Source organism: Asterias rubens, chromosome 9 (genome assembly GCF_902459465.1).
Source record: "Asterias rubens chromosome 9, eAstRub1.3, whole genome shotgun sequence".
Lineage (NCBI taxonomy): Eukaryota > Metazoa > Echinodermata > Asteroidea > Forcipulatida > Asteriidae > Asterias > Asterias rubens.
The window spans coordinates 13,544,688-13,559,747 of NC_047070.1; the positions used below are offsets into that span (position 1 = coordinate 13,544,688).

General features: G+C 39.3%; 1 protein-coding gene across 3 annotated transcripts in view; it reads left to right on the forward strand.

Annotated features, from left to right (window-relative positions):
- Window positions 1–1,344: 1,344 nt before the first annotated feature.
- The window catches only part of LOC117294412, a 102,567-nt gene continuing 88,851 nt past the window's right edge, over window positions 1,345–15,060 (forward strand). For all 3 annotated transcript variants that reach the window (XM_033776795.1, XM_033776798.1, XM_033776797.1), the window contains exons 1-4: window positions 1,345–2,841; window positions 4,858–5,048; window positions 9,389–10,294; window positions 14,108–14,363. In XM_033776795.1, the coding sequence (XP_033632686.1) occupies window positions 1,347–2,841; window positions 4,858–5,048; window positions 9,389–10,294; window positions 14,108–14,363 (2,848 nt within the window). In that variant the 5' untranslated portion in view covers window positions 1,345–1,346. The remainder of the gene's footprint in view (window positions 2,842–4,857; window positions 5,049–9,388; window positions 10,295–14,107; window positions 14,364–15,060) is intronic.

The following is a 15,060-nucleotide window of genomic DNA, read 5'->3' on the forward strand; positions in this document are numbered from 1 at the left end:
TCACCTTATAGTGGAAGTCAAATTATTAGTTCCCTTTTCACATGTGAATAAGTAACTCTGCTCTCAATTTTTTTACACAACCTCATAAAGGTCATCTTTGAAGCGAAACTATCACGTGTTTATCGTAAATAGTTGCGACATAAGGCCTTGATTGCAAGAAGACTTCTACGTCTACTGCCCTAATAGTAGGCCTCACACCGTCTTCATGAACCTATAAGGTCATTAGTTAACTTGTATGGGTATCATCAATTGCTTATGTACACTGTGGAGTTCTTAAGTGGGGTTATCAATAATGAGTGGCGAAGAGAAATATTCATCCTCTATTTTAATTTAATTCGACATTTTGGTAGCTACGAACATGAAATTGCAAATAATGACCTTTATAGCAAAAAACAGACGACAGTTATCTCTGATTGGATGGTTGAACTCATACATTAGTCCTCGTTTCCTTTGTAGTTGTGTTTCAGTAGGTCCCGTTATTTATAGTACATGCAATTCAATTACTAGTTCAACATTATGAGTGACAAAAGTCATGCTCAAAATACCCAATACACGATGAAGTCAAGTCGACTTGATCCGTTTGATTACTATGTGCCTATAAATGCCATTGTGTTGTTAGCCATTAGTGCTATCATGTAGCCACCATTCTTGTTTGGCAAAACTACAAATCTGGATCAATTTTGTACACCATGGAATGTTCGATGCATTTTATTGTGACGTCATCATGAAACCGTGCAAATACATGAGGCATTATGGGTAGATCTCTCTCTCGCTCTTTACTATACAACTGTCTATTAAAGGCACTGTACACGTTTGGTAATTGTCAAAGACCAGTGTTCTCACTTGGTGTATCCCATCATAAGCATAAAATAACGAGTCTGTGAAAAGTTGGGCTCAATTGTTCATCGAAGTTGCGAGAAAATGATGACAAAAAAACCACCCTTGTTGGATGAAAGACTTCTAGCTAGAAGTCTTGTATTTTTTTATAGTGAGAAATTATTATTTCTCAAAAACTACGTTACTTCAGAGGGAGTCGTTTCCCACAACGTTTTATACGATCAACAGCTCTTCAATGCTCGTTACAAAGTCAGTTTTCAAATTAATATTTGTTTTGAGTAATTACCAAACGTATACCTTCCCTTTAATAGTGTAGATTCGAGTTTATATAAGAGCCTAAGTTTTCGCAAGGCGCTTTACAAAGTATATTCAATAAACTTCAACTATTATTATTATTATTTAGTTGGCGTTCCATTAACACATGTGTTTCAACTTTTATTTGTCCTTCTGTTGACGTTGTCCTTGTTTCATTTTCTGACCAGGCCAGGCGGATGGTGGATGTCATTACCATGAGAATGGACGGAGTTGACCCACATGCTAAGGATCTACCATGTCGACGTGCCTCCTTACAACCAACCCTACTCAGTCATCGACGCTCAACAACCCTTGCACCAAAAGCTCTGCTCTCGGCAGACGGCAATAGTAGAGTTGAACTCCGAAGCCCACTCCTTAGTTCCAGACATCTCCCTTCTCGACTCCGGAAAGCTTCCTTGTCCAACCTTAGAACTATACCGTGTATCACGGCACTGTCCATTAATATGTCGCTGCTGGTCAGACAGTTTCAGTCTGTGACGGGTAACCCTGAATTTGATGCAGACGTGTTGCGATTGGCAATCCTCTTTAACGATGTGGGTACCGTCTCACGTATACTACACACCCACTTCAGCTTATTCAATGTTAATTATGATGTTGTAGCCGGTCCAAGTACGAAGAATGTCCGACCTCGAAGCGATAGCCTTACTGTTCAGGTGTTGCTCAACCAGAGTACGGCACTCATCAGCAATTGGGAGAGGAGTCTTGAGGATTCACCTGATCACGATAAACCCAAACCCTCTGTGTTTACCAATGCATTACATCTGGCCATTGCCTGTGGCTCTACGGAGGTTGTGCGTCTGCTAGTTAAGTGCGGAGTGGATCCCAACTGCGAAGGAGTGGATCCACCAACGGACCTAGAGCTGTCAGCTAATCAACAGAACAACGGCACTGATCACGACGGCTTCCAGTACTTCGCAAATCAGATCAACCAGGTCCGGGAGTGGTTTTTAAAACCAGCAATTCATCTCGCGACACGGATGGCCAACTGCCTGATTGTCAAGACCTTACTCCGATACGGTGCAGACCCTGAGGCCGAGGACAGTCAAGGATCAACGCCTCTCCACGTTGCCGCCCAAGCACCTCTGGAGAGGTGGGAATGTGCTTCTATTTTCATTGAACACGGTGCAAGGATATTCAAAGAAGATCAGAATGGAGAACGACCTGTTGACATTGCTCCTGGGTTAGAAGTCCTTCAACAGAAAGTTCTACACGAGACTCTGGAAGTGTTTTACCCCGACAAGGGTCCAAATGACCCAGAAGAGGATGTACTGCAGCAGAGAATCAATTCAGTACGTGACAGTCGGAAGGTCTCACTTGGCTTGCTAGCTCTACCGCGCTTTGTAGCCAAAGTAGCCCGTTCCCGTTCTCCAAACTCTAGAGATCGCTGCGCCACAGTGTGCATCCCACAGGAGACCAACTCGGAGAGAGAGTCACCAGATCAGATATCCGTAGATAAACGGAACCGTAAGATGAGTCTTGGTCTGTGGCACTGGTTGGATAGACGCCGTAGATCAAGGGAAGATCCTGTCAAGATCGACACGGAACATTCTGACTCAACCCCGGCTCAAGTCACTCAGCAAGAGAAAGCATCTGAGCCTGCTCCCTTGAGTCTACCGAGCGTATTGCCAGGAAGTGCAGAACCCAGACCCAGTCGATCGAGAACGCACACCATGGAGAATATAGATGAAGGTAAGTCTAGTTTCCTTGTCTATGAAAAAAACTCCTTCAGTTCAAATTGTTGATATACCTATTTTAGATAATTAATAATAATATAATAATAATAAGAAGAAATCAACAAATACAATCCTGTCAGATACGGAACGGTTCACAAACAGAGAATTGTTTTGTACAAGTGCCCTTAATCCTAAACAGGCTAATATTGAATTTCTCGAACTCGCATTTAAATGTTGTATCCCGAGTGTATAGCTATCAGATCTACATATAAACGTGTCAAAGCCTTTTCAGGATCTAGACAAGGTGAGAAGACAATGAAGAAGTTTTCAGTTTAGAACTGGGAGGAAAACTCCAGAGATGTGTTCCTGCGAAAACCCACGAAGTCAAGTAGGGACTGAAAAACCCAATCCACATAGTGCCCCCGGTATAATTCGAACCGGGGTCCCCAGAGTTGGAAGGCGAGGCAAAACACCACTGCGCCAACCTGCGCGCAACCATGAATATGCAGACGTTTACATACGCCAACGCATTCACCATGTAATAATCTTGCATAATGATGAAAACCAACCTGCGCTGATAATTGATTTTTGCTGAGCTGAGAACATTTGAATAATTATTAAATCAAGTTGACCCAAAATAAAGAACCGAAAGAGTACAACCAGCCCTTGCTCTTTCATGTCAGTGAAGATTAATTATTTGTTATGTTTTCTCTATGGAAATGCTACACTTCAAGTGAAAATCTTATAAATAAATTACAAAGTATAAACAATTTTTTTTTTTTTTTTAATATTATTTTTACAAAAAACTGTGATCAGGACTACTGCTCATTCAAATTAAAGGGAAGGTACATGTTTGGTAGTTACTCAAAACAAAAATTAACTTAAAAACTGACTTGGTAACAAGCATTGGAGAGCTGTTGATAGTATAAAACATTGTGGAAAACGACTCCCTCTGAAGTAATGTAGTTAAAAAAAAAAAGAAGTAATTTCTCACCAAAATATTAAAAGACTTCTTGTTAGAAGTCTTGCTAGAAGTCTTTTATTCCTATCTTAAAGCAAACAAATTCGTCCAACAATGGTGTTTTTTCTTTCATCATTTTCTCCCAACTCCGATGACCAATTTTGCAACTTCGATGACCAACTGAGCTCAAATTTTCACAGGTTTGTTATTTTATGCATATGTTGAGATACGCCAAGTGAGACCACTGGTCTTTGACAATTACCAATAGTGTACCTTCCCTTTAAAAGACCCGAAGCTGGTTCCAATGTACCCCAGCACCAAATCCAACACGGCTGATAAAAGCTAAACTCTTTCGCGACTGATGGAGTCCGTATTTGTCAAAATAATTTACCTGTACCATGCATTTATAAATTATCTTGCAGGTGTGGAAGTCTTCATGAATGAAGTCATTGTATCTATTGTAAATTCAAATTACAGCCCGAAATGTAATCGTTATTGTTCAGTTGCTTAGAGTAAAACTGTTTTATGGTTTGCCTCATTTTACTATAATATTTGACCCTGTCCAAAGTGACGTAAGTACGGGTCGAGGCACGTGCCGCACCGGATGGTCACGTCACTTGAAACATTGGAAATCTGTGGACATGTGGCATTTTGAAAATTCCCGGGGAATATAATGCTTATCAGCTGTCATTCGGTGTTACTCAATGTTTAAAGAGTTAATATATTTGTGTTTACATCTACGTCAGATGATCGTCTAAAAACAGTAAACTGCTGCTTTAGGAGTGCGCCATAAAAGTGCATAACATTCTTGTATACCTAAATAAAGATACTTCAAATGTATACTTAATCTTCAGTGTTAATGCTCAGAGTGATCCCCTTTACAAACTGGAACAGCCTCTTGGTCCACTAAATATCTATAAACAAAAATCTCCCCCAAAAATAAACCTTTTTTTTCGTCGCTGCTTGTGTGCATATAGAGTGCTTACATAGCCCCAGCCCAAGTCTAACAAAAGCACCCCTATCATGTTCTACTCGAACCATCCCATGATTTGTCATCTTCCTTGTCTCCAGATATCTGCAGCGAGACGTTTGCAGCGGAGAGGAGCATCCAGGTCCTACAGCGTCTTTCTTCCAACACGGAATGTCTTCCATTACTTCTTGAGCGCCTACCATCGTGCCTTCCTAAACTCCAGCCCCTCACTGCAAGCCTCGGTGGTCAAATAGGCATGGGTGTCGGTAAATTGCTACGAAATATCCTCCAGGTAAGACTCATATCACAAAATATTTGCACTGTCATGTTTTAAGGTATGAAGAGTGACGTAAACTTGACATTCGTCCAAAGTTTCCTTGAATGACGAAAAACCTTGCTTCAAGACTTCTGATAATGACAAACTGCTCAATAGGGTCACTGACCTTGAGTACATTCCCGCCATTTTCAGGGTCCAGGTTAGATACTTAACAAGACATCTTACTTGAAAAATTGTTTTTCTTCTGAATCCGACTCGATCAATTTCCCACAGGGGCTTACTCCCCAAAATCAGCAATAAATTTACTCCTTTATTGTTATGCATGCTATACACCAACCAGGAAAATGTAACAGATATATGAGTAAGGACGTATTATATAGAAAGGTTTCCGGTAACACCATGTAATGACTATCTCTAATGAGTTGGGGTGGTTCTGAAAAGAACCGTTGGTTTCAACTCGACGTTTCGATCAGTATGCTCTGATCGTCTTTTCTCCAGAAGACGATCAGAGCATACTGATCGAAACGTTGAGTTGAAACCAACGGTTCTTTTCAGAAGACGATCAGAGCATACTGATCGAAACGTCGAGTTGAAACCAACGGTTCTTTTCAGAACCCCCCAACTCATTAGAGATAGTCATTACATGGTGTTACCGCAAACCTTTCTATATCGTATTTCCACCATGCAAAGTTTCAAATCCTACTTAAGGACGTATTGTTCTTTATTATAATAACACTTTTTATACTAACCGAGTACGTAACAGAATACGTCATGTGCTTGATTAAAACATGCAGATAAACCACATTAAGCAATTAATCAACTTCTTCTATTAATCAACTTTGGATCTGACTTGAAGTGAGATGTTTTGTTCTTCTATGTGATATAAAACGATGACCCTTTGTTATCGCCATTTGTTGTTTTGGTCTTAACCGAGGTCTTCCTATTTTATTAAAGACAGTGGACACTATTGGTAAATGTCAAAGACCAGCCTTCTTACTTGGTGTATCTCAACATAGGCATAAAATAACTAACCTGTGAAAATTTGAGCTCGATTGGTCGTCGGAGTTGCGAGATAAATATGAAAGAAAAACACCTTTGTCACACGAAGTTGTGTGCTTTCAGATGCTTGATTTCGAGACCTCGAATTCTCAACTTGAGGTCTCGAAATCAAATTCGTGGAAAAATACTTCTCTCTCAAAAAACTACGTCACTTCAGAGGGAGCCGTTTCTCACGATGTTTTATACTATCAACCTCTCCCCATTTTTTGCTAATAATTATTTTGAGTAATTACCAATAGTGTCCACTGCCTTTAAGAGATTCGATTTTAATCGGAAGCTAACTATAAACATCTTCAATGCTCAGATTATTTTCAGGCCACTTAAACCTTCACAAATTTCAAATAAGATTAGACAATAAGACCATAATAGGGACAGTTATGGTTTGGGCTCAACACAACTAGAACCTACTTCCCTTCTATGCCAGACATCTATCTGTAAAAGGTCAGCTATAGAATAGAATAGAAATGCCTTGATCATTTATGTGGGGCTGAGACCTCATTAGTAAAAACAAGGTAATAGCTCTAACGTCATAACCCCCCACTAATTCAATTTCTGCACGGGGTCATGCAATTGAGAACAGTAGCTTATATCGTGTGCATTAAGTTGTGCAAAATGAGCATATGTTACATGTTATTTTAATAATAATGTCCGTATTATGTTTGTAAACAAGTTTTGATGAAAGAATTTGCTTGCCGTCCCAATTTCTTCCTCCCCTCTTTAAACACAAGGTGACAAAGGGAAACACACCGAGTTTGTTTGTTGTCCGCTTCCGTTATGTGCTTTTTATAGAAACTGCAGGTCTTCCTCCATTAACCTTTTCAAATAACAAAATGTATCTGAAAATAAGATAACAATCATTCTAGCAGACCTAATTGATGGAATGTCCTTGGCTGTATTCAAGTTATGGCCAACATTCCCTCAGATAATTACTTCTTATGTTTTCCCAAACCTAGTCAAATTGTTTCTCCAAAGCCTGCCTTCACCACACACTGCAACTTCCACTAACGAGAAGGATGTTTTCCTATTGTCCAAATAAATTTCTTTCAGTCAAAGTGTTTTCCCTTTTGTTTACATCTCTTTGGTCATCGCAATTGCGCAAACACTTTGTTATTAAAATGATTCAGATAAAAATATATAACGTAATAACGTCTTTGGATTGCTTGGACCCTTTAAAGCCGATATAATTAGTCTTATATCCTATCCCTGATGATTTGTTAGATATTATATTCCACAATACATCTCTCGAATGGCGACTGTTCAAATATAGGTTGGTCACCGTGATCTCTCCCAGCCAGTGAAAGTAGTTCTCAAGGACACGATTGCACGCATCAACTATCCCCTAAACTGCTCATGTAATGATAGTGGTTGGAGTGCTGGAATATTAGTACGGTTGCTTGGTGATGGAGCAGTGTAATGGAGGTAATGAAGCGGGTAAAATAGCTGGAGTGGACCATAGGTTAAGTTATATATCACGGCGATTTATTATCCCACAGTGATTTGTAGTTTGATGTTCTTTGATAATGCTAAAGGGCTGAGAAGAGTGGTTACCAACATTTATTGATATTGGAGCGCAGAAATGTTGTATTTATTGGTAACAAAATGTATAATAATATGTTAACAAGAATTGTAATTTGTAATTCAGTTTGTTTACATGACTTCCTTGCGGGTAGATTACCTTGTGAATCACTGTTACAAACATAATTTCTCCTTCTAAACCGAGATGCTAATTGCATGCACCGCACTCGGTTGTTTCCATCTTGCATTTTAAAGGCAGTGGACACTATTGGTAATTACTCAAAATAATTATCAGCATAAAACCTCACTTGGTAACAAGTTATGGGGAGAGGTTGATAGTATAAAACATTGTGAGAAACGGCTCCCTCTGAAGTGGAATGGTTTTTCAAGAAAGAAGTAATTTTCCACGAATTTGATTTCGAGACCTCAAGTTTAGAATTTGAGGTCTCGAAATCAAGCATCTGAAAGCACATAACTTCGTGTGACAAGTGTGTTTTTTCTTTCATTATTATCTCGCAACTTTGACGACCAATTGAGCTCAAATTTGCACATGTTTGTTATTGTATGCATATGATGAGATACACCAAGTGAGAATTACTGGTCTTTGACAATTACCAATAGTGTCCAGTGTATTTAAATCTACCATTACCGCTGATACATTTTGTATTTTATATAAAAACATTGGCTCCAATACGCTAAGATTTCCCGGTATTTAAAAACAATTGAACTTAAATTGTCAATTTAAGGTCGACTCGAGATACAATAAGCAATGTTCAGCCATTAGTATTATTTCAGTCGCAAAACCAGCCATCCAAAATAACTGTTATTGGAGTTAACCGTATTCAATTGCATGGTCGACAATTTGATTCCGTTTTATATCAGAGTCGAGTATTGGAAGTAATGTGATCTTATTACGTCTTGTACGGGACCGTACATTTTGTAGTTTATGTTTTTCAAAAATAAATATATACTGGAAGGACTGACTCTTCGACCCATAAACCCGTTCCTTAAATAAAACATTAAAAATGTAGAACATTTGAGTGAATACTGCCCTAAAAGTAGAAAACTGCAGAATGTAAGCCTTTTCTCTTAATATATGGTCTAACCAAGGGTGAATCAGCCCTTCATAAAAAAACGGAATCAGCTTGTCAGCCCATTTAATATTGTGGCGAGCCTTGTACATGAGAGTCTCGCCTTTAATCATTAAGCAGGTGATGGCGTGTGGTTTCTCATAGTGAAAATCAAACATTGTAGACGTCGGTTGCTCTCTTCCGTTTGACGGAACAAATACCCTTAAATTAAAAGTCACTGCTACGGGAGTTTTTCTTTTTAATAACGCAGAAGATCGACTGAGTTTAGCCATAGTCGGTGCAATGTTTATTTTAGGGGTTATTTATGTGGACGGATATCTTTAACATTGGTGTTTAAACACAATGATTTCTGCACGCGCGCAGTTTGAGCTACCTTTGAGATTGGCAAGGGCAGGCACCTATTCGGTCTGGACGCTATTGTTTAATACGTGTGTGGTGTTGAATGATGATGTGCTTTACTGTGTTATAACAATTGGATCACGCAGTTGCTAAGATATGAACATTGAATGTCTTCATAATTATGCGTACATGGAGTGCGATCAAAACAATGTGTGTCAAATCTTTGTATGGTTCCAAGCAACGATCGATCGATTTTCTTTACAAACTCAATGCTTGATATCTTAGAATTTCTAATTGGAAGAGCTGTTTTTAATAACCAAAACCTCTCCCTATACCCCCTTTGACCGTTAGGCGTGCACGGCGCCATCTGGAACTGACGGGACCATCGAGGGAACGGAGACGGGTGGAAATCACCATGGTGCCGGCGATTTGGAGGGCATCCGAGGCGAGAGGCTCGGCAAACTGTTCCGTATTGCCCTTCATTTCGTCAGGTGTGGGGAGTGCGTCCGTGATGCGGCTCTGGGCGTTGTTAACACGGTGCTAAAGCTTCACTTGAAGATGGAGAATCGGACTTCGTATTGCGCTTGCAGCCCCAAGAAGGTCCGTCCAGGATCAGATATGAACACCTCCCCAAGACGTGCCTTAAGGCAACAAACTGAAAGTACATGCAACAAGACGGGAGCAACACTGGGAGTGGTTTGCAACCATCACCCCAACTCAAAAGGGGGCGAATCTCTTTCGGTCCCCTCAAGTCCAAATATGGAAAACTTTAGGCTTAAGATGGATGCAATTCAACCCAAGACATCTTCTCCTGGATTGTCCAGAAAGCATAGCTTCCGATACAGTTCAAACTCATTCTATGCTAAGAGATTGGTCCTTCGTAAAAGTGTCCATTCCAAGTTGGGTAAGTTTGCCCGGAGTATTGGCCGGGGTGCCAAGACGAAGCAGACCGCCCAGCAGACGGCAACTCCGAGTGCGGTCCGGCTTCTCACTACGGTGGACGTAGAGATGCTTTTAGATTGCCTCCATAGTGTCTCCAAACCAGATTCTTCAAGTGAGGATTCTTCCAGTGATAACGCACCTTCTTCGACCGGATCGAGATCCGAGGAGTCCGGCCCTACACAGGTCAAGCAGGCCCAGCGGCTCGCCGCTAGGGCCCTGTTGACAATCGCTAGCTTACCGTCCACCCGGAGAGCTCTTATGCGACCGGAATACCTGTGGAAACTCTTATCTGTGCTTGAGCCTTCATGTGATCAGGTAAGGATGGGTTTAATTCTAATCTTGAAAAGTTAACAAAATAATAATTGGCTAAGAAATATGTGAATTTACATCTTTGTTCCTAACAAAGATATATTGAAACAAACGCCCAGTCAGCCAGGCCAATCATACATTCAGAACAACCGTATCATTATACGTTTTGCTCGCATTTTATTATAATTTGAAATAATGTTTTCTTTTTTTAATTATGTTACATACCGAAAACCAACAGAGAACAGGCAAACTGGTATCTTTTTTTCATTTTGTAAGTTACGTAATGGAGCAACACGACACAGGCAGTCCAACAGTCCATTGTTTGAAGAACAATGATTAATAATAATAGGAAACAATGGTCGATGTTTAATTTACACCATGTACAAACACACACGGTCTTACCCCGTGTAGATTGTTGGGCCGTTATTGATATTGCTCAGAATTGAAAATAGTAGTTGCTGAAGGAACTGGTATTCCCAATAATGTCCCTTTTACTTAGCAAATCTGTAAGTTTCAATGAAAACAAATTCTGTATTTGTGTGTGTACTGAATTGAATTGCAATGACTAGAGCTTTATTTATGAACTGTCCTCAAAAACTCCTCCTCACAAACCCCAAATCTCCCATGAGATTTCCAGCTCAAGATTCCCGCGATTCAATGTTGTTTCTCTGGACCTTTTCTCTACAAAGGAATTTGAAGCTTGACGTAAACCCCGAATGCGACAGGATAACGAATTGAGCCCTGTGTGTTATGCAAGCATAACATTACTCCGGGGCTGGGTAGGGATAACTTATAACGCGATTACGAGATATCCGAATAATGCCCGTCTCGTGGCTTCGTGTCCGTCAGTAACGTCTCATAGTCCAGGCCTAAGGGTGCGCGCTATTTTTATCAATTGCCTCATGTGTTTGTCTAGCAAGGTTTGTTCGGCCCATGTTGGTACACAAGATTTAGCTTACAGGCACAAGTAAACATTATTTTGCTCAGACTTTGTGAAAACATACCTCGCTATATAGTACTCACTCACCCGGTCGCCCACAGTAGAAGCTTGCAAATCGTTTATCAGTAAGCATTTAATCAAGTTAACTTCCTATCTATCTCCGTCGTAATTTTGATCAAGGGAAATATAGGCTTATTGGAAAATAATTCGCGATCAGGAACATGGATTGATTAATGGGGGAAATGTAGCCTATATCAACACACGGAGTTGAAGGATATGAATTATTTTCAATATGTCTAGGCCCGAAATAAAAATGTCGTGTAATATTCAATTTGTCAGATTGAGAAATATTTATCGCTGATCAGACTTGTGCAATATCAGTTAAAATGAATACTCCTAAATGACATTTTATCGTCAGGTTATAGCAAAATCAAATTGAACGAAAATTGTTGATCCAGTGCAGAATTTAATATGATCACCGGAGCCAAAACGTGATCTATTGAAATGTTGACTGGCTCATAATGGACATCGTAGATTGATTGATTCAAGTCATAAACCATAAATCACAGATGTACAATATTCAGGTGTTTTAGTTGTGTTTGGGGGGTGTAAAATATGCTCCGAGTGTCGAGTTGCAATCCCTGATGTTGAAAATGAAATCAAAATGTAAGAAAAGGCTTTGTTGACAAAAGATACATAAAACAACTCTGTGTAGTCAACATTGTTTAGAGGGTTTCCAATAATGGCAGAGGCGCGGCGAAAACGGCAGGAATTACAGATCAAAGGTCGATCAAATTGACGGGAAGATGTTGTTTGAACTGAGTGTCAAATTGGTGTTTTTAATAGAAGATGCAATCGTGCAAATGTTACACTGCTCCCGGTGAAAGATGCTGTGTTCTTGTGACGTATAAACTCAGCCTAAGAGCCACTTGAAATCTGACAATAAAGGTCATTCATATTGCACATATTTAGCAACATGAAGCAGAAATCTTTAATATTTTGTATGTAAAGTCAAATCCAATAAAGGTTTGAAGTCAAACAAATCTCCCTCCCTCTCAACAGTAGTTCGGGCAAATTGTAGCTTGGACAAGTAAATTTCTTTGAGTCAAACTTGTAACTCCGTATAGTTTGGTGTACACTAAAAAAATTATGTTAGACCAACTTTTTGTTATTAAGGTTTGATAAATATAGCGTGCGGCATATCAACAATTTCACCTAAATGTCTTGCAACATTGGATATTGCGCTTTCATTGCAAGAATGTGAATACGTTATTCCAGGAAAGTTTTAAAGGCAGTGGACACTATTGGTAATTACTCAAAAATAATTATTAGCATGAAAACTAACTTGGTAACGAACAATGGGAGAGGTTGACGGTATAAAACATTGTGAGAAACGGCTCCCTCTGAAGTGACATAGTTTTCGGAAAGAAGTAATTTTCCGCGAATTTGATTTCAAGACCTCAGGTTTAGAATTTGAGATCTCGAAATCAAGCATCTGAAAACACACAACTTCGTGCGACATGGGTGTTTTTTCCTTTTATCATCTCGCAACTTCGACGACCAATTGAGCTCAAATTTTCACAGGTGTGTTATTTTATGCGTATTAAGATACACCAAGTGAGAAGACTGGTATTTGACAATATTACAAATAGTGTCCATGGTCTTTAAGAGGACGATGAGGCCCCTATCCACGGAGACTTCATCCCTCCGCGAGTCTTACAAGAAAGAGGGCACTTTGATCTGTCATCAAAATGCACGTTCTATTATCGGACCCTGTCAGTTCCAAGTGAAAGTTATAAATTCATGTCCCAGTTCTGTCTATTGATTTCTTGACCCAAGTTCCGATTTCAATTCCTCTCCATGCTTTGAACCAAAGTAATCGATTCAATGTGCGCTGCTCATCGAGTTAAAAATCACTTGTCTGCAGTGATACTTCGTCATAATTACCAAAATATTTCGTTTGTGAGGTTGAAATTATTTAGCGATACTTTCGGTTAAACATTTTATGCTAAAGCCATATTAAGAAACGACGCTGACTGAAAACAAACGATACCTGAGTAATAAATAATTAAGTAAGTTAAATAAAACCCCAAATTATGCCTAAACTTAATTGTACCATTACAAATTAATATTCAAAATTGACCCATAAAAAGTTATGCAAGTTTCTCAGACAGCTTAACGAAACGAAATGAACATCACCGCCTCAAAACACAACCATGATTATGATAGCTTGATGGCTTTTATATTTCCTTCCATTTTCACACTGGTATCGTGAGAGAAGTCTTTCCACTAATGCTGTTTCCCAGTTCTACTTTCAAGAGCCATTTATGATATGATCATGCGCATAACGTGTTGATATCCAAAATGGGTTACTTTAACTTAACTCATGTATAATTTCTATTCACTTATCTTGTTTTTGTATTAGATAGCAAATTTTCTTAAAGATGTTTTCAAAATATTAAAAATCACTGTTTTTCTTCACTGAAATTGCTGAAAGAATGAAGAAAAAACAGAGGTATAAACCCAGCCAGCAAAGAGGAGAAAACAGTCCGTTATTATGCGTACGCCTCACAAACCAAGCCGAATAGAAGAGGGGATATAATGTATTTGTTATCAAGTCCTAAAATGACTCGTCTCCTTCTGAAATGTTGCTTGTGCTATTGCTAGAAAAATAACTTCTTATAATTTATTCATACATTTAAACTATCAGCCTTGCAAAATGAGACGTATTTTTGAAATTTGCCGCATTGTTTCCCAACTTGGGGAGAAAATAGTACACGATAAAAAATAATGTGTTGCTTTAAAGTCCTGTTTCTGTAGCAAAATTGGGACTATAATGATAATTTTAATATCGTGTGTTTCTCTTATTTTTGTTAAAGGAGTTTTTGTGCCTCGTCCTGCAAGTCGTTCAAGTGCTCGTGCTCGATCCGACCAATCACGTGGCCTTAGTCGCGGCAGGTCTCGCTCAAAGAATCGACAAGATTTCCCGCCAGTATTTCGATCGACCATGCACAGAGGAGCGATCTACTCAGACGGGATCCCCTCTGGCTCTCCATGTCACAAGAATTCAGGTGTACTTGGGGCTTCTAGACCACAACGACCAAAGGATGTCTCAAAGCCTTCTGAGCAGTGAAGGTGTTTGCCCATTAAAAGTAGTTCATTTCAATTTAGTGTGAATATTTACCTGGGAAATTCAACAGTATATGCACAATTCCTATTTGTCTTGATGAAGATGTCCTCTCTCATAATGCTTTTGACTTTGAACCCAACTTTTTTCATCCGCTTATTTGGGACCGTAATTCAATAAGGCACAACATGCAAACAAACGTCAACGAAACAACAACCATGCATTGTCGCTGTTTAATGACAACGACAATAACAAAAACAACATCAACAACAACAACAACAACAACAACAACAACAACAACAACAACAACAACAACAACAACAACAACAACAACAACAACAACAAATATTTAGCAAACAGCATCAGCAGCAGTAGCAGTAGCATATTTGTTGTTGAATGACAACGACAAGAACAAAAATAACAATTCAAGAGCAAACAGCATATACGCATCAGCAACAGCTGCAGCAGCAGCAACAACAACAACAACACAAATCAAAAACAACATTAACACAAACAACAACAAAGGCATCAACAACAAAAGCTACAAAATGTATAATCCCTAAAACACCCCTAACTATTGAAAATAAATGAAACATCCGCGGGTTGTCTCTGTGTATTGAATCTTGATCCCTTTAAAACTGATGTGCGATGTAGTATTGTTGGGATGAAGCACCATTCTGAAAAGCCATGCCTCCAAGATAACAA